General features: G+C 43.3%; 1 protein-coding gene across 3 annotated transcripts in view; it reads right to left on the bottom strand.

The window, feature by feature from the left end:
• Positions 1 to 2,507: 2,507 nt before the first annotated feature.
• Positions 2,508 to 20,904, bottom strand: part of si:ch211-207d6.2 (sickle tail protein) — a 179,196-nt gene continuing 160,799 nt past the window's right edge. The window contains exons 19-22 of one of the 3 annotated variants that reach the window (XM_034206390.1): positions 19,224 to 19,375; positions 9,453 to 9,578; positions 6,851 to 6,943; positions 2,508 to 3,593 (exon numbers count right to left, since the gene is read on the bottom strand). In XM_034206390.1, coding sequence (XP_034062281.1) covers positions 3,024 to 3,593; positions 6,851 to 6,943; positions 9,453 to 9,578; positions 19,224 to 19,375 — 941 coding nt within the window. In that variant the 3' untranslated portion in view covers positions 2,508 to 3,023. Of the gene's footprint in view, positions 3,594 to 6,850; positions 6,944 to 7,655; positions 9,579 to 19,223; positions 19,376 to 20,904 lie in introns of all 3 variants that reach the window. The other 2 variants (XM_034206389.1, XM_034206392.1) reach the window with 2 other exon arrangements.

A 20,904-nucleotide genomic window follows, 5' to 3' on the forward strand; every position in this document is an offset into this window, starting at 1 on the left:
AGCCCTGTTCTGCCTGCCCCTTCTCGGATTTGTTTGCCGACTGCTGGATTTCCTGGTTTTGACCCTGCCTGTCCCTGACCCGATTAAACTGAACATTCTGAAAACTGGTTGTATCTGTGTCGTGCTCTTGGGTTCTGATCTGTACCTGCGAGCGTGACACACTCACATCTGTCTGGATCCATGCTGGGTCTGGTCCATAGACTGGTCGGATCCTGACGTTTGAAAAGGGAGGCAGGGGAAGCAACGTACAGCACTGGTGTTGCTACAGGTAGTTAGCCCAGCCTTCTAGCTAAACCAGCTCCTTGAAAAAGAGCAGGTATACTGCCTTCCTCTGTCCTTAACTCCTGCCTGTGTCCGGCTGATCAGGTCCGAGCTCTTTCCCTCCAGTGTCCTCCTCTCAAAGGGTGTTTCTTAAAGTGATTAAACATCATGTTCCTTCTCCATATTCGCTATCTAGTTTTGTTTACACTCTGTCTCCATCTAACTCTCTCTCATTCAAACGTCAATCACTCACTCTGGAGCTCCTGCTGCCTCCTAGTTGTTGGCGGTGTCAAGAGCTGCTCGGGGCGCAGTTTGGTGCGCCCCGAGCTGCTCCTATCTGTTGCATTGAAGAGGTGCGGACTGCGCATGCACCACTTATAACGAGAGTCAATGGGCAAAGATTTCTGCGCCCCAAGCAGGAAACACGTGACTTATCAGTAACTTTAGACATCGTAAAACAATTTTTATGGATATTTTATGGTAGATTAATTAAATATACATTTAACTGACACCATATAATATGTACCTTGTTCATTAAAAAAAAAAAGTTAACTTTTTAAAAATATTTATTTAAAAATTGTTTTAATGACAATCTAGAATGTGGGAAGAGGTGGGGCGGCACCCCTAACCCCCTATGGGCCGGCCGCCACTGCTACTACTACTACTAGTTGAATGGATTAAAGAGACTCTCGCACACAGACACACACACACGTTTGCATTTCAAAGTACACTGCTGAATGATGTATGTGCAGAGTTTGACCCTTGAAGGCTGTTTGTTCTGCTCTGAAATGGAACATATTTGTTAATAGAATTTTATATTTTTTGATTTGATTTCGGATTTGTGAATGGGAGAAGTAGTAGATAGAAAACATACCAAACACTAATTATTCAAAGTAGAGTATTTCATTTTATATACGGTAATACTATATATGATTATAATGTTTGACATTATTGATATAAAAAAAGTGATTTGTTTTCCATGTCATTTGTGTGTTTTTCAGAAGAGTGAAGTTGTTTATTTGTAAGTTCCAAATCCGCATGTGGCCTTTGTGCCCTGGCATGTGGCCTTTGTGCCCTGGCATGTGGCCTTTGTGCCCTGGCATGTGGCCTTTGTGCCCTAAAAAAATGTGTGACACCAAAGGCCAAATGGCGGTCACAGTGGAATTCTGGGAGACAATCCGCTCTGTGAGACTATATACATAATATTGTTAATAATACCTGGGACATTTTTCATTTAATTTCAAACCTTTATTTATCCAGGTGTATCCCATTGAGATCATTGATCTCTTTTTCAAGGGAGACCTGCTCAAGTAGGTTCCACATGAAACAGAAACAGAACAACAAATAGGACATCATACAGCATCATTAGAGTGAGGAAACATTTAGGTAGTTCCATTCCACACTGATTGTCGGCAAACAAAAGGGGGGGGGGGGGGAATACTGCGTATTCTTCTGTACAACATCTTCTCAGCTGCATGTTATAATACATGTTTTCTTTAGGAAGGCCCATACTTATATAATGTGTAAATTGATTTGTGGCTTTACAAAACTAATACCAGAGGTCACTAGAGGCCAAGCACTGGGTATTGAACAATATAAGGGATAAAACCCTTTTATGACATAATCAGCTGATATTCATACATGTAACATACACACTTTTTAAAAAGGACACAAAACAGCTGCAGACAGACCTCGTGTGTGTGTGTGTGTGTGTGTGCGCGTGTGTGTGTGCGCGTGCGTGCGCGTGCGCGCTGCTCCTTCTGACTGCATGTCTCCACCCGGGCTTCAATGTAACCTTTGTAGCCTAACCCAAACTGTACTATGGCCTTGGGATGCTCAATTAAACAACCTTGTATCCACATTGCGACATGGACTGGTGCAATATCAAAGATCACAGCGTTTTGTGGAGCGGCAGAGAACAGAACATATAGACTTCATCAAAGTTCCTTGTTTGGTTCAGATCGTGTCAATCACACTATGATCATTTAAATATACGTTTATTACTGATGTGCATCATCTTTAAAAAATAATTGTTGGAGCTATACAACGATTTATGTTATTTAGTAATTAAACATTTATTTTCTAGCTGTTTTTTGGTTGTATTACATTTATCGTAATTAATATAGTTGAAGTCATTCTTTAAGGTTTCGGGCACCTGGTGATTATGTTTATCTTGGACACAGGGGTTGGTTGAGAATATGTTTTTTGAACCAGGAGAAACACGGGAAAGGAAAAAGGTGAAACCATTGTTCTCGATGAATTGTATTATTGGAGTACAAGAAAATAGAAAACAAATGAACACAGACGTTCAGTGACATTGTTCCTGCCTTAAGATTGGCTTACTGGTTCCCAACATTTTAAACCGTTTTAGGTTCTATTTCTTTGATTAGCCACAAAAATGATCATTCCTTTTTATATATAGAATCATATCACATGCATTAATTATTTCTCCCCAAATCATTCAGCACTATAATGGACCCCCCCGCAAAACTGTATATCTATGGTATCCAATCCAAAGCTGCTCTTCATGTGTCTGTCACGCTGAGTGTGTTCTTTAGTGGACTCACCCTGTGATGCTCCACTTTTCTGTGCTGACTTAAACAGTAATAAAGACACACCTGGGCAACGCTGAAACATCCCATAATGCAACATGCCTGTGTGACGGTCGGGCTCGAGTGTGTTTTGGAACTAAAACGGACTCTGGCCAGATATTTTAAATTTGTTCTACAAGCTAACCCCCCCCCCCTCCCCCTGATGGAGCATCACGCTGCGTCCTTGGAGCCCTCCCCCGGTCGCAGGACCTGCTGACCTCCGCTGCGCTTCCTGCCCCTCCCGCCTGGAGAGTGCAGGCTGGACGCTGACATCTGGATGCTCCTTGGCCCAGGAGGAGGGAGGAGGGAGGAGGTGGGGGACAGAGAGGAGGAGGTGGGGGACAGAGAGGAGGAGGTGGAGGAGGAGGGCGAGGATGAAGAGTAGGATGAAGAAAAGTAGTAGCTGTGTGGGGAGGTGGAGGTGAAGGCAAGGGGGGGCCCCTGGGCAGGGGGGATGTCAGGGTGGGATGGCAAGAAGAAGTGGCTAGACGAGGGGAGGAGACGACTCAGATTCAGAGACAGGATTAAAGACTCGTGAGGAGGAGGGAGAGGGGGAGCCAGGGGGAGAGCCTGATGGAGAGGAAGAGGAGGGCTGGGCCGAGGAAGGAGACCACGGACACTTTGAAGAAGAGAGGGTTTCCCAGAGGAGCTCAGGGGGGTGTCTGAGCAGGGAGGAGGAGGGGGATGTTTCCCAGAGCTGTGGGACAGGGCGGGGATCTGAGAGGCTCTTTCCCTGACAGCCTGGGGACACACACACACACACACACACACACACACACACACACACACACACACACACACACACACACACACACACACACACACACACACCACACACACACACACACACACACACACACACACACACACACACACACACACACACACACACACACACACACACACACACACACACACACACACACACACACACACACACACACACACACACACACACACACACACACACACACACACACACACACACACACAGCGAGTCAGCAGAAACACACACAGCAGTAGAGAACACACTCCATACTCCTACAGCTTATTTGTCTGGGTTTGGCCAGCTTGATTTAAATACATACATTTTTATTTTTGGCCCAATTCGAAGCCGCCCCCTACCCACTCCCACTCCGTGAAGGAATGACTGCCTGGAGTCTCTTTCACAGCTAAACGCGGCCCCCTTCCTGAAGGTGGAGGGAGTGAAAACAGCAGCACGCTGCCCTCTCTCCAGCTGAAACAGGAAATGCTGTAACTTTTCATAACAACGGTTTGAAATCAGCATCTCTTGGACAAAAGACAATATATAAAAACTAAAATAAAACTCCAAAAATCTGTAATGGCATTTATTTTTTTGTAAAGCTCTTTTGTTAGGAGCTGCTTGGTTTCCGCCTAACCCCTACAAAACATGAAATGGTGGAATTGGGCATTGGGAATTGGTCAGATGTTCTGGTTCTGTGCTGGTGCTAGTTAGGATCTAAGTTGGCTCAGCTTGCTTACCAATAAAAAAAACAGTTTTCTTTTCACCAAGCAGAGCCCTCCAGGAGCCTCGTCGTGATGTCACAGTTCATGTCGCTGCTACAGTATGTAGTTCAGCGGCATTAGCCCCCTGCTGGAGTGGTTCGCTGCTGGTGCTTCACTTGTGCATATGTCCCCATGAAAGTGTTTTTGTTTCAGTTTGAATGGACAACATTTGGCAACACAGTGCTGTGAATTAAGGTCTGTGTAATGTGAAGTTCCTCTCGTATGATGTCACTGAAGCCTATGAAACTATTACATGAACTGCTGTTGATCAGGTGAACCAGCTCCAAGGTAATACATCTGCATCACATATCACACAGGAACTCCTACGGTACGTCCACACAGCAGCTTTTCAAAAATCTTGAAAATCTTGGAGCTGGGCGTGTCTGAAAGCTTGGGGATTTTTTGCGAGCAACGCAACCAACAACCAATCACATGAATCTCCCGCCCCCGACATACAAAGCAAAAAACCCTAGGGATTTTATGCGAGCAATATATATATATATAAACTCCCCAAACAGGCGAAAACCTACCAGTTTCACCCACTGTCTCTGCCACCTCCCTCCATGCCTGGTTCCTCCGGTTTGTATCCCGTTAATAGTTCTGGTCGTAAAGAACCGGGTGATTTGCTACCGTCATTTCTCGTTTGGAATATGAGGAAATGAACTGCGGTCTGGTTCTCCCTGCTTACACGCGGTTTGATTGGCTAGCGCTTCTGCTGTCAGATTTGCATAAACGGGATTTGATTGGCTGACGCTTCCAGCTCAGCTTCAAAAGTTGAACATTGCTCAACTTTTGAATCCTGAAAATTCTGGAAATCCTGGAAATCTTCGCTTCGCTCCCCCACAATGCAGTTCGGCGAAAAGCGAGGCAAAGTGACGTCATCCCCATTCAAAGTCAATGGGCAGAGAAGCGTTGGAAGCGGTGGAAGATTCGTCTGACGGCCCGTCCACACAGCGGCGTGCGTCGAAGCTTCCAACGCTTCTGCCCATTCACTTTGAATGGGGTGACGTCACTTTTAGCCGAACTGCATCGCGGAGCGTTGCTGGCGTGGCTCGCTGCAAAAGTTGAGCAATGTTCAACTTTTGACGCCTCGACAGAAGCGTCAGCCAATCGAATCATATGCCAGTACAAGCTCTAGCCAATCAAACCGCTGCTTGTGTGTCAGGGGCGGGAGATTCATGTGATTGGTTATTGGTCGAGTGTCAGACACGCCCGCCGGCAAGCGTCAACGCACGCCGCTGTGTGGACGGGCCGTAAAGCTGCTGTGTGGACGTACAGCTAGGATTCTCTGGACTTCTGAATAAATGCTCATTTTTAGAATGCACTGCTTTTTCTCTGAAATGAACCAGTCTGGGAAAAGATAGAAAGTGAAGAGACATGAAATACTGTACTCTTTCAGAAAAATCTTGTTTATGTTTTGTTGCACCTCAACATGTAAATGTTTGACATTGATTTAAAGGGATTTTCCAGACATGCAGTAATCACATGAAGACTCTTTCACAACATAAATCTGGGGTTCTCACTGACGGGTGTTTAACAGTATGTTTAGAGGGGGGCTTCTATGGGTTAGGTTTCAAGAGTTTTTGTCCACAACTCACTGCCAGAGGAACATCAGTTCCCAGTGAACATGCAGGACAGCATCACACTCATCTGGAAACTCAATCAGCAGGGTTGAGCAGCTCATGCTGGATATGAGGACTACAACAGCATCAGAGAGTGAACCTGCAGAGCGTGGCAGGGTGGAGGAGCATGAACAGCCAGAAACAGACAGGTAGAAGACCCTCAGATCCAGACAGCACCACCACAGAGATGAGCTCACACCCCACTGCATAGTGAAATCACTCAGATGTTATCTAAAACATCCAGTTCACCCCGCATCCAAGCACTTTATGTTGAACTATAACTTACAAATAAGTTCCAAATACTGCTGCTGGTTTACAGAGCACTGATTGCTAAAATATATTTCGGATCTTCTGCTAACTTATAAACCATGTCTGATTTCTGTGCCCAGAGTCAAACTAAACACAGAGAGGCAGCGTTCAGTTATTATGCTCCGTATATCTGGAACAAACTCCCAGAATCCTGCAGGTCTGCTGTCTCTCTTACCGCTTTCAAATAAAAGCTGAACACTTACATTTTTCTGCTGCCTTTCATTAAAACAAAGAACTCTCATATCTCACACTGAACTCGACCTTTGATTCTAGTATTTTATACCCGGCTTGTTTTATTTTGTATTCCCTTGGCTTTTTAATGCTTTTAATGTTTTTTTAAACACACTGGAAGGCTTTCAATTGCCTTGTTCAGTACATGTGCTCTTATATTAAAGTTGCCATATTTGCTAAGTTCGACTGATGTCACTAATGGAGGGATCGGTTCATCCTCTGTCAGTTACCACCACCAGGTTCTTCTCTTCAAGAACACCCAGAGACCCGAGAAGCTCCCCCCCCCCCCTCTGTTCAGGCTTTCATTACCTGGCCGGGCTGCTTCGGGCCCTTATGGGCCTTCTCTGGGGGGCTAGAGGAGGTCGTGTGGCAGGACCTGGTGAGGGGTCTGGAGCTGTAGGTCTGCAGAGGAGAGCAACACACAGACAGGAAGTTAGGACAGACTGGCGGGACTAGGACTGATGAGGAGGAGGCGTTAGAAACATTCAGAAACATCATTTCACCAAAGCAGCACATGGAGGGAAAATGTACAATTGAGTAGTCTAAGTAAACTCTTTAGATGATATTAAAGAATATGATCAAAGACAGGATTGTATGAGAGGACTGTGCCGTCAATGTGATCTGATATTTTACTCTAGTGAATCCCTGAGGCACGATTCATGGAAGGGAGTGGCAGAAAGTCACAGAGAAATAGTGTTCCTGTGAGTTCTAGGAACACTCAGCACAGAGACCCCAAACACAGATGGAGGGTGCAACGTTTGAACAGTTGGTCCACTCCAAGGATCATTTCTTGAAGATAACACAAAAAGTATTTATTGTTCATTTTAAACAGCCGGGCATACGTCCCTTAAACCTTCAATGGTTTCTGCATCCTGGGGGGATACAGTCATTTGACATGCTGTGTTCATGTGGAAAATTGGTGTAATAACTCTGTAATAACACTGTAATATGGGTGATATATTGGTGTTACCTGGGTTATACTACTCTAATAACAGTGCAGGTGTAATAACAGGAAAGAGAAGAATAAGAGAAAAGAGGAGGGCAGAGGGAGGAGAGAGCCCAGCACCAGCCCAGCACCAGCCCACCAGCAGCAGCAGGCAGAGCAGCATCAGACCTGTTTCATGGTGGAGCTTTTCCCTGTGTCAGGTGGAGGCTGTTGTTTGGACCTCTTACTCTGAGGTGGATTGGGGACCTTGAGGACCTGAGAGGCTGGCCTCTTGGAAAGGCTTCTCTCCCTTTCCCGTTTGACTTTAGACTGAGCTCTGTCAGTGGAGTCCGAGGAAGAATCAGGGGACTGAGGCGGTAAAGACCCGATGCTGCAGGGGGAGGGGGGGCCCGCCATGCTGTCTGCACTGATCTCCAGCTGTTTAATGGACTCTTCTAGACTGTCAATAGAGTCGAGCGTACTGTTGCAGGGCCTCTCTGCCCGGCCATGTGACTTTGAGTGTCTGCTGACAGTGATAAGGGACACCTGGATGTCTCTCTCACCAGAGTTGACCTGTCTGGGACTGCTGGTCTCAGACCTCTTGGATTCTTTTGTCTGCTTCTTGGTCTCCTTCGCTGATTTGCTGGCCAATACTATCTCTTCCTCTTCCTCATAGACAACAACCTCCAGAGTCTTCTTTCCTGTTTTGGTCGTCCCTGTTCGTATGGCCTTGCTAATTGCACTCAGTTTGTTTTTGGGGAACTTAAATTTGAACTTTCGTTTGGTCTCTGGCTTTTTAAGGAAATCTGGTTCACCCTGGTCCTGGTTTTCAGGTATTGTGCCATTACCTGCTGAAGGTCTTTCTTGTTGCAGGTGTAGAGATATCTGACCATTTCCTGTGATCTCTAAACCTGTGTTGATGTCACTGTTGCCAATTGTTCTCATTTCCTGTTTGCCTTCTTCATAATGAAACTCATCTTCATCCACAACACTTTCTGTAGAAAGAATCTTATCAAGATGTTCCTCACTTTCAAAGATGGTAGACAGACGCTTGTAGGCTGACTGAATGTCCATAGGCTCATTCATGATAACAATTATAGGTTTCTTATCAGAGTCATCACTGTCCTCAAAACCTTGGTTTTCATACGCGACATAAGTGGGTTCACCATTGCTGTCCCCAGACCCAGGCTGTGTGTCAGGGCCATCCAACACTCTGTGGTTCTTGGTGATTCTCAGGTGGATTTGACCTGTGGGAGGAGGAGGAGTAGGAGGAGGAGTAGGAGGAGGAGGAGGAGGAGGAGGAGGACGACCCTCATTGTCCAAACTATCAGGGCTCAGATTCCCTCCTTCCTCTGTGTCCTGGGATGTGTCCTGGGTCGTGTCCTGGGAAGGCTGCAGGTTCTGCTGCCTGCTGCTGTGGCTGACCGTCCTGCAGGGGGACATTTTTGGGACATGTGGAGAAGTTACACACTGATCTAAGCTAAGGAGTTTATTCTCCTGGGACTGTATCAAGCGATCCTTGGGGGAGTCTTCTTTCTCATATGTTTCTGCTACTGTCATATTTGACTTCTCCTCAGCTGGTTTCTCTTTGACAGCTTTTTCTTTTGTGGCGTCAGGACCTGTGATGTCAGTGGCTTGAATGGTTTCTTTATGTAGAGTAACAATGGTGGTGACCTTCTTTTTTTCTGCTGTGGTAGGTGAGCTCATTTGACCAACACACTCCTTATTAATCTGATCAGGACTTTTCAAAGTGAGATCATTTTCTTTATGTGAAGTTATAGCTGTAAGAACCTCCACCTTGCCTGCTTTCTTATGGGTTGGTGTTGGTACCTCCTTCCTCTGGGCAGTCTGAGCATTTTGTAACATCTTCTCTACTGCTGCACAGTTTAGGGAATGCCCTTGTTTAACCAGACTCTCCTCCAGTCCTTTTTTCTTCTGAGAATGTACATGTTCTTTACTAACTTCAATTTGTCCTGAAATTCCCACCTGAGGAGCTGACTGGTAATCATATGCTGCCATCATTGAAGGCTTCTGATTGGCCACCTGCGACATCTCTCCATTCCATTGTTTATTTCCACCTGGCAAATGAATACCTGACAGTGCTTTAGTCACCTATAATAGAAAGGGAAACATTAAACACTTTGTTAAATGGGGGTAGGTTTCCCAAAAGAAGACAGGCATGGAGGTTACAGAAAGGAAGCACCAGTTTAGTTTCATGAAGTCTTATCACAAATGAGAAATAAAATAGAATATCCACAGCTTGTTTTTTCATCGAAAATTAAAGCAATTTGGTCATGTTTGTTTGTATGAATCTATAGTCATTACACATGCTGTATCTCATACAATACAAATGTGAACACAACAACCAATATTTAGTAGAACACAAGTGTGTATCTCTACAGGCCAGACCCCCAAGTACTTCGGTTCAGTCAGGCCCTTTTGGATTCACGCTCCACTGAGCAACTTTCATAGTAATTAACAAAGGCTCGCCTCCAGCGCTGGATCCTGTTCTCTTCTCTATTTACACATTGAAATAAACTTTAACCAGATCATTTATTTCCACCTCCTTGACCACACATAGAAGCCTGTAATACAGGCCGTCACAGTCAGAAATTAAGATATAACCTTTTGTGTTTGGTGTTCAAGTGTTTTATTAAAAGTGTGAATGGTATACGGTTGCGGTTTTTAATCAATTAGATTTTTACTCAAGATGGAGTGTTCATCAAGGAAATGTATCATTTTGTTTGAATGCTACAGAATGGTATAAATATAGTACATTACATTACACTTCATTTGGCAGATGCTTTTATCCAAAGCGATTTACAATAAGTGCATTCAACCAGGAGGGTACAGAGTAACAAGAATCATGTAGGTGTCACGATTATTATGTTATGTCACGTTTTTAGTTTTGTATGTCTAGGTTTGGGTTTGTTTTGCTGTTCTATTCTCCCTGTTTCATGTTTTCCTCCCTGTTTCTTGTCTGGTCCTCCTCCCTGTGTTTTCCTCCTTGTTTCTTGTCTGGTCCTCCTCCCTGTGTTTTCCTCCTTGTTTCTTGTCTGGTCCTCCTCCCTGTGTTTTCCTCCTTGTTTCTTGTCTGGTCCTCCTCCCTGTGTTTTCCTCTTTGTTTCTTGTCTGGTCCTCCTCCCTGTGTTTTCCTTCTTGTTTCTTGTCTGGTCCTCCTCCCTGTGTTTTCCTCCCTGTTTCTTGTCTGGTCCTCCTCCCTGTGTTTTCCTCCTTGTTTCTTGTCTGGTCCTCCTCCCTGTGTTTTCCTCCTTGTTTCTTGTCTGGTCCTCCTCCCTGTGTTTTCCTCCTTGTTTCTTGTCTGGTCCTCCTCCCTGTGTTTTCCTCCTTGTGTCTTGTCTGGTCCTCCTCCCTGTGTTTTCCTCCCTGTTTCTTGTCTGGTCCTCCTCCCTGTGTTTTCCTCCTTGTGTCTTGTCTGGTCCTCCTCCCTGTGTTTTCCTCCTTGTGTCTTGTCTGGTCCTCCTCCCTGTGTTTTCCTCCTTGTTTCTTGTCTGGTCCTTCTCCCTGTGTTTTCCTCCTTGTTTCTTGTCTGGTCCTCCTCCCTGTGTTTTCCTCCTTGTTTCTTGTCTGGTCCTCCTCCCTGTGTTTTCCTTCTTGTTTCTTGTCTGGTCCTCCTCCCTGTTTCATGTTTTCCTCCCTGTTTCTTGTCTGGTCCTCCTCCCTGTGTTTTCCTCCTTGTGTCTTGTCTGGTCCTCCTCCCTGTGTTTTCCTCCTTGTGTCTTGTCTGGTCCTCCTCCCTGTGTTTTCCTCATTGTGTCTTGTCTGGTCCTCCTCCCTGTGTTTTCCTCCTTGTGTCTTGTCTGGTCCTCCTCTCTGTGTTTTCCTCATTGTGTCTTGTCTGGTCCTCCTCCCTGTGTTTTCCTCCTCGTTTCTTGTCTGGTCCTCCTCCCTGTATTTTCCTCCCTGTCGTTAGTTTCCCTGGTGTGTCTGATTTTCTGATTGTGTTCACCTGTTGTCCTTGTGTTTCTCCCTCCTTTACCCAGCTGTTTCTTGTTCCTTGTATTTAGTCTGGTCTCTTCCTGTGTTCCCCTGTTGGTTCATTGTTTGTTTTTCCTGTCTCCCTTCATGGTACGTTATATCCTTGCCATGTTTTTGTTGATCGTCTTTTTAAATAAAGCTCGCTTTTGTTTATAGATCTTTACCTTTTTGTAGTCTGCATTTTGGGTCCTATCTTTTCCCGCAATCTAAACAGTGATCTTAACAGAATGAACCGACCAATTATGGACCCAGCGGATATTGAAGATTTTGAGTTAGATCTGTTAGATCTAGATTTTTCCCTTCAATGTCATTATGCCGAGTGGAGTGGAACCTTGTCAAGAAGGGACAAAGAGGCTATCGGCAAAAAGGCACAAATGGAGGTGGCCGACATGCCTTGGTTGAGGAGCTCGTTGCCTGAATGGCTCAGAGTTTTTTCACGTAGCCCTGAGAGTCAGTCTCCATTTTCTTTTTTTCTCTCTTTTTTTCAAGTCTTTTTATTTCATTATAGTGTACAGTAATCGATGCCATTTCATTTATATTGTAATATCACAGTACCACAGTACACTCCCCCCTCCCTCCCTCCACCCGCAAAAAAATGCTTATCAATATAACTTAAACAACAGAGCCATGAAAATAAACATAAAACGGAAAAAAAAAAAATAATAATAATAATAATAATAAACCCACATCAAAGTAAAACAAACACATAATTATACAATTAATTATACAATACAGCAATGACAACACAACTAGTATTTCCGGCCCTCAGGAAAAATAGCCACAGAGTGCACCATTCCATCACTGGTCATATCTCAGATATATTTTCCAAATAAGAAAACAATGGCAACCACAGAGCTTGAAAGATATGTCCACGATTATATTTTTTCCAATGTCATTTTCTCCAGAGGTAAAAAATGTGTTATCTGATCAATGAAAAGTTTAAATGTTGGAGGACGTTCATTCTTCCAGAGTAAAAGTATACATTTCTTGGCAAAATATGTTATTGTGATTAGTATTCTGTAATGTTTGGGATTCAGTTTAAAGTTTGGTATGTCATTTAACAGGAAAAAACATGGATTTTGGCTCATTTCGATGCCTAAAACGGCTTTTGTGAACGCATGAATCGAATCCCAGAAATGTTTCAAGAGATCACAGTCCCAAAACAGATGCATAAATGTTCCTCCTTTTACTTTACATCTCGGACATTTTGAAGAGTTTTCTTTGGTACTGTTATGCATATTTATGGGTGTGAGGTAACATTTGTTGAGAAATGCAAAGTTTGCTTCTTTGATTTTATTGCTTGTGAATGGAAAATGTGTTCTTTCACAGATATTCAGCCAAGTAGTTTCATCTATCTGTATCCCTAAGTCCTTTTCCCAGATCTTTTTTAAAGTTGGAAAGGATGACTGAGCTCTTTTAGAAAAAACTGCATTACATTCTCTAATTTGACCTTTGATCGTGCTCGATGACATCAATATCTCCTCCTCTTCCAACAATCCCGATCTCAATTTATTGCTTTTAATAATTGATTGGATCACGTTCCTAATTTGCAGGTATCTGAAAAAAAATCCTTATTTGAAATGTCATATTCTGCTCTTAAATCATTAAATGATTTTAATGTTATATCTTTGTGGAACAAATGTTTCAATTGCTTTATACCTGATTTCGTCCATTTGTTTATATTAATTGACAACAAATATTTGCTAAGATCAGGATTGTTCAAAATAGGAGAAAAGATTGAAATACCTGAGTTAACATGAACTTTTTTTGTACAGTCCCTCCAGGCTAAAAGTGTATTGACCACTGTAAAACATTTGGCCATATTTTTCACCTTATTGAAGTCTTTAACAAATATAAGAGTTTCCACTGGCAACGGGTCAAAGGTATTGGCTTCTATCTGAACCCATAGTGAATCCTTTCTTCCCAGAGACCAAGATAGTACATTTCTTAATTGAGCCGACCAGAAGTAGTGTTGAAAGTTGGGAAGACCAAGACCCCCCATAGTTTCTGGTTTCATAAGAGTAAGTAACTTGATTCTTGGTTTTTTATTACACCAGATACATTTTGAGATGTGTCTATTGAGAGATTTAAAATAGTCAGCGGATAAATAGCATGGTAACATTTGAAAAAGAAAAATACATCTCGGTAGAATATTCATTTTTATGACAATGATTCTTCCTAGCAGTGATATTGGTAATGTGGACCATTTAGATAAATCCTGTTTGATTTTGTCAATGAGCGGATTGTAATTCTCTTTAAACAGATTATCCAGGTGTGGTGTTATATTTATTCCTAAGTATTTAAAGCCACCTGGTGACAAATTAAAAGAACAAGACTTTTCCAAATTTGCTGTTGGCGTCATATGTAAGAAACAAGCATTCGATTTCTTAAAGTTAATTTTATATCCTGAGTATCTTCCAAATTGCTCTATCGTGTCGTGCAAGTGTGGTACTGAATTTTCTGGGTCTGTTAAGTAAAGAATGATATCGTCAGCATACAGAGAAATGTTGTGTTCATCGTTAATCTTCACTCCTTTAATACTTATGTTGTCTCGCACACATGACGCCAGTGGTTCAATTACAATGGCAAAAAGCCAAGGTGACAGAGGACATCCCTGTCTTGTCCCCCTTGTTAGTGGAAACAAATCTGAGGAACTGCAGTTAGTGATAACCGCTGCTTTAGGATTTTTATAAATTGATTTGACCCACTCTATGAACCGAGAGCCCATATTTAACCTGTTCAAGATAGCAAAAAGAAAATTCCACTCAACCCTGTCAAAAGCCTTCTCTGCATCTAAAGAAAGAAGCAGAGATGGCTTCTGACCGGTGTCCAAATGGTTTATAATATTCAAAAGTCTCCTTATATTATCAGAAGAGTATCTGCCCTTGACAAAACCTGTTTGATCAGGACTAATTAGTTTAGGTAAAATCATTTCCAGTCGTTTTGCTAATAATTTGGTGATAATCTTATAATCATGATCCAAGAGGCTTATAGGCCTAAATGAAGAACAATTCAAGGGGTCTTTCCCATCTTTATGTAGTACAGTAATATATGCAAGATTCATTGATTGAGGAAGTGTTCTGTTGTGAGAGAAGTTGTTAACCATTGACATAAATATAGGTTGAAGTTCTGTCCAAAACTCTTTATAATATTCTGCCGTGAAGGCTTTTATTTATAGGCATAGATTTAATTGCAGCCAAAACTTCTACTTCTGTAATTGATGAGTTTAGATACTCTTGATCTAAATCAGACAATGTAGGTAAATTAATGTTATGGAGATAATTGTCCAGTTCATCTTGTGAGTAATCACAGATCACAGATTTGTATAATTTGTTATAGAATTCATAAAAAGTCTGGTTAATCTGTTTTGGGTGGTACTGTAGGTTATCGTGTTGTCTTTCAGACGAATTGCCTTTATAGCCCTTTCTGCTTGCTGCTTCTTTAATTGATAGGCAAGTAGTTTACTTGGTTTATTGCCAAATTCATAATTCTTTTGTCTGATAAGATTCATTTGTGTTATGATTTCATTTGTTAAGTCAATATTTAATTTAGCTCTGGCTGTGTTGAATTGTTTCCAGTTTTCATCTGTTGATGCGGATTTATGAAGTACTTCACATCTGTTTACTTCTCTTTCAAGTTCTTGTCTGAGCTTCATTTTTTCACGTTTTTTCAAAGATGTGTATGAGATAATAAGTCCTCTTAAAGTAGCTTTTGCAGCTTCCCAAATAATATTCGGATCTATAGAGGGGTCATTGTTTTCTTTTATATAGTAAATTATCCACATTCGCATTTTTAATTTGAATTTTTCGTCTCTAAGTAAGGAGTTATCACATTTCCAGCGCCTGGATACCAATTATCCACTCTCCAAGTGAATAGTTAAATAAACTCTTGCATGATCTGAAATATTAATGGAATCAATTTTACATTCTTTTACCCTATGCATGTATTTTGAGGGAATAAAAAAATAATCTATTCTAGAATAAGAGTTGTGGACATTTGAAAAGAAAGTGTAATCTTTGACATCCTGATTTAGTTGACGCCATACGTCAATAAGGCCGCATTCTGCACAAAGCCCCTGAAGGACCTTTGAGGATTTAAGATTGTGGCTCTTGGACTGGTTAGATTGATCTAATGTAGGGTTAAGAGTGCAGTTGAAATCGCCGCCCATCAGTCCTAATCCTTTATAATTTTCATTGAAGAGCAGCACCATGTCTGACATGAACATTGGTTCATCTATATTGGGAGCATAGATATTTAAAAAGGTGATTGGGATTCCAAAAATAGTACCAACAACCAAAACAAACCGACCATTTGGGTCCGTAACTCATTTTTCTAATTCGAATGGGCAAGTTTTGTTTATCACAATAGCTGTCCATCTACTATGGGTTTTATATGATGAGAAATACACCTGACCTATCCAATCTCTTTTCAATTTAAGATGTTCAGTATCTGAGAGAAAGGTTTCTTGTAAGAAGACCACATCAGCTTTGTCTTTTTTAAGAAGAGATAATACTTTATTCCTTTTTATGGGGTTTCCCAAGCCTTTAATATTCCAAGAATAGATGTTCGTGTTTTGCATGGTGACTGCTGCATATCTGTGGGATTATATGTAAATTGTATATTTTGGCCCCATACACAAAAGGGATTGTCACTGCTTTTATTATTTAACATTAAAACTAATGTAACACAAACGCAAAACACAAAAAGAAAACAATATAACATCCCACCCAAACCAGGGTCTTCTGACCCTGGCAATTCATCTACCCAATTTGTTGTAGCCCAGAGAGAAACAAACGTCAGAGAAATGTACATCTCAGATCTAACGAAATGTCCTCTTTGTGTTGGCATCCTCAGTTCTCATTGAAAATAAATACATTTCTTCATCATTTTCCTCCTTAACAGGGGACGGGTAGATAGAAATCCGCATCCCAAATGTCATCATGGTATATTCCATCCGATCATTTACATGTCAAACAATATATTGCCATAAAAAACAAGACAAATCAAAAAAGAACGATCGGAGGAGGAGTGTACATGGTGATATCTTAACTGTCAAATAAAAGTGGAGGAGGAAGGTTGTATTTTAAACAGAACTGTATGTTACTGTTTTGTCAGACCCCCTCCACTACCTTCTTTGTTGGTGTGGTCCGTTACGTCATTCTTTGTTGCCGGAAGCAAAGACACTGGTAAATATAACAAAATACAAATGAACCAGTTAGATCCTGGAAAATCCTCTTAATGTGTCCTTGCGAAAAACGATTTCCACACGTTTCCCCAATCCCAATGACAGTTAATTGAGAGAAGAGGAGAAAAAAGTATGTAAAAAGAATGTACATCTTACCTCCACTCCGGTAGGTTAGAAAAATAGCGACTTACTGCAGCTGCTTGACAAAGGTGTCGGCTTCTTTGGGGTCTTCAAAAAACACAATCTTCTCTTTGTGAAGAATACGGAGAATACTTTCGGCGTACCTCTGCATACAGATCCTGGCGAATGGTGAGTTTAGCATTACCCTCGTGGATTGACATTTTCTTCGCAGACTGCAGTATCATTTATTTATCTCTGACTCGTAGAAAGCGGATCATAATTGGTCTTGGAGGCTTCCCTGGTTCGGGATATGGTCGTAGAGAGCGGTGAACCCACTCCAACTCTAGATTCTGATCGAGGGAGAGTTTGAGCCAGGAAGATAGTTTTTGTTGAATATATTGAAGTAGTAATTGGCTGCCTTCTGACTTCTCTGGGAGCCCTAGTAAAACAAGGTTTTTACGTCTCCCTCTATTTTCGAGATCATCCGTCTTAGATTCCAGCCTCTTTATCAACTTGTCGGCTCTGTGAAGGTCCCGTGCTGTAGTTTAGGTGTCTTCTAATGTCGAAATTCTTTGTTCAGCTTCGTCCATACGCTGAAGTTGATTCTCAAGGGCCTGGTTTGTTGTAGCTAGTGCTTCTTTCATTGTTGAGACTTGACTAAGTCACAATCTCCAAACGATTATTAATTCCATCGAGACGAGTAATTATCTCAGAACGTTGAGATTTTAACTCGGACATTATCTCAGCAAACGAAGGATTTCTATCATCCTCTTGAGACTCATCCTCCGGTTCTGGTAGGCCTTGGTTGCCTCGTGGGTTTTTTATTGGCATCCTTCCTTCTTTTTCTTTCCTTTTGTAGCAGGAGTCTTTCCTTAGATGTCAACTCTTAACTATAGTCAATAATAGAGTGGAGGTAAAAAACTCAAATTAATCACTGAGGTTGTGCGGAGCTCTCAGCTCAGGCTGCCATCTTGTTCCTCTCGGCCCTCTGTTCCTTTCCAGTCTCCATTTTCTGACCCTTTTTTTGGATCCCGCCTGGCGTTTGGAGGTCCACGGAGTCTCCAAAAGATCTCTAAAAAACGCAAGGTCAGGAAGCCAGCGTACTCGTACTCCAGTACCGGTCCACACAGCCATGGTTCCGTGCTCCAGTGCCGGCCCACACAGTCATGGTACCGTGCTCCAGTACCATCCCACACAGCCATGGTTCTGTGTTCCGGTTCCGTGTTCCGTGCCCAGCAGCCATGGTTCAAGTCACCTCTCGAGTCCCCTCTCAAGTCCCTACCCAATGTCCTGTCCCGTTGGAGGTCCCGCCGACTACTCTTCTGCCCGGGGTCCTGCCAACCCTATGTCCTGTGCCGTTGGAGGTCCCGCCGACTACTCTTCTGCCAGGGGTCCTGCCAACCCTATGTCCTGTGCCGTTGGGGGTCCGGCCGACACCTGTTTCGTCGGAGGTTCTGCCAACTCCATGTCCTGTCCCGTTGGGGGTCCCGCCGACTACTCTTCTGCCGGGGGTCCTGCCATCCCTATGTCCTGTGCCGTTGGAGGTCCCGCCGACTACTCTTCTGCCGGGGGTCCTGCCAACCCTATGTCCTGTGCCGTTGGGGGTCCGGCCGACACCTGTTTCGTCTGAGGTTCTGCCAACTCCATGTCCTGTCCCGTTGGGGGTCCCGCCGACTACTCTTCTGCTGGGGGTCCTGCCAACCCTATGTCCTGTGCCGTTGGGGGTCCCGCTGACACGTGCTCCGCCGGGTTTCCTGCCAACACCATGTCCTGTCCTGTTGGGGGTCCCGCCGACACCTGCTCCGCCGGGTTTCCTGCCAACACTATATCCTGTCCTGTTGGGGGTTCCGCCGACACCTGCTCCGCCGGATTTCCTGCCAACACCATGTCCTGTCATGTTGGAGGTCCCGTCGACACCAGCTTTTGCTCCGTCCGGGGTCCCACTGACACCAGCCAGTTGTTCCGTCCAGAGTTCCGTCTACGCCTGTCCCACCAGCTCCTGCTTTCGATCCCAGTGCTCCGGCGATCCAGCTGACACTGGAGGGGTCCCATTGCGGCGTACGTCGCTCCTCCAGAGCTATCCCGTCGCCACCTTCTTGCCTCCTGAGTTCTCCAGCTGTGGTCTTCGCCCTCGAGCCCGGCCTCCTGACTTTTCGAACTCTGCCTTGCCCCCGGGCTGTCCGCCCGAGAACTCCACCATGAACTCTACCTTGCCCCCGGGCCGTCCGCCCGAGAACTCTGCCAAACCATTCAAAGTGCTAGTACATTAGCTTCAACAAAGCCATTCCCTTCTACGCGCTAATACCTTAACTTCTACTAAGCCAATCCATTCTAAGTGCTAGTACATTAGCGCGATACAGAGTCAGAGGGGATCAGAGAATGTAATGGGTGCTAAATATGTTTTCCAGCTGCTCTAACATGTTCCTGAAATTGAGTTTTAGGAAACCACATACCTGCAGCTCTTTCATTAACTTTTCGTCTTCCTCCTCTTCCTCCCTGTGTGTCGGGGCTTTAGGAATGGTGATGGTGGGTTTGGGTTTCACCTCTGGGGGCTGTCTCCAGGGTTTGGGCTGAAGAACCACAGGAGGCTTTTTCTCACTGTCATCCTTAAACAGATTCAAGTCACACACAGAGTGAATCCACTGCTCTGTTATTCTTCTGTCTGATTATTAAAAGCCACACAGGGGTCGCTTTCAGTATTAGGTGGTGTGTGTTTGCATATATTTATTACGTTTCCAGAGGCTACAATCTTACTTCAACTTCTTTAAGGCTATGTGTGAATAGTGGGGCAGACATTGGAGATTATACTGTGGCTAAATTGATTAAAAAAAATCTAAAAATGTCTTCCTACCCAAATACCCTATTGTAAAATAGACACACCTCCTCTTTTTTATGGCAAGGGAAGACTACTAGAATTAGGAGAGAACTTTTTACAAAGGCACAGATCTGTCCCCGGGCGCTGTTCAAAATGGCAGCCCACTGCTCCTAACACTAGGATGGGTCAAATGCAGAGAACAATTTCCCCACGGGGATTAATAAAGTATATCAAATCATATCAAATCAAATATACAGGAGGATTGGCGCTTCTAAACATAAGACACTACTATTGGCAGCCAATATCCACAAAATAATTCTATGAATTAAGGAACCAACATAGAGTTGGTGTGAGCTTGAAGCCAAATCCTGTCCTACTACCTCACTTTTGGCTTTGCTTACATCTGCATTACCCAGCCGGCTAGCTCAATATTCGAATAACCCGATAGTTGTTTCCACCCTGAGAATATGGTCCCAATTTAGAAGTGCTCATGGACATCATGGATCCTCTATTCATAGTCCCATTCGCAACAACCATCTCTTTCTCCCCCTTACACTGATGGGGCCTTCTGTGGCAGAGATTAGGCCTTATCAGAGTAAGGGACCTTTACATCAACATCAACAACAATTGACTCAATTCTGGACACTCCAACAACTGAAAAAGGTCTGGTTTCAAGAATTTACAATTCCATCTCCCGTCCCACAGAAACATCTCTTGGTAAAATCAAACAAGATTGGGAAGATGAACTAGTCCAAGCAATAGATGATGAGGTCTGGGATGGCGCATTAGCGAGAGTGAACAATAGTACGCCCTGTTCCAGGCTCAATCTTATACAACTTAAAGTTGTCCACCGTATCTATTACACCAACTCTATACTCTCCAAAATATACCCTAATGTCACGGATACCTGTAACAGATGTCACACTTCACCAGCAAGTCAGTGCCTCTGCATCAGGTACAGCAAATGCGTTGTCCCTGTGTCCACCTAATATCAATTCAAACACCATGACACAATTCCATCAGATTAATGATAAAAACCTAGAGGACATTATACAACTTCTGGAATCCTCCTCCTGCTGCCTTGATATTATTCCAACAGGATTTTTCAAAGATGTTTTTCATTGCATGGACTCAGATCTACTTCATATTGTAAACAAGTCTCTTCACTCAGGTGTTTTTCCACAGGCCCTGCAAACTGCAGTCATTAAACCGCTCTTAAAAAAGAATAATCTAGATGCTTCAGTAATGAACAATTACAGGCCCATATCAAACCTCCCATTTCTAGGTAAAATCATTGAAAAAGTGTTTTTTCAACAGTT

The sequence above is a fragment of the Gymnodraco acuticeps genome, unplaced genomic scaffold, assembly GCF_902827175.1.
Source record: "Gymnodraco acuticeps unplaced genomic scaffold, fGymAcu1.1, whole genome shotgun sequence".
Lineage (NCBI taxonomy): Eukaryota > Metazoa > Chordata > Actinopteri > Perciformes > Bathydraconidae > Gymnodraco > Gymnodraco acuticeps.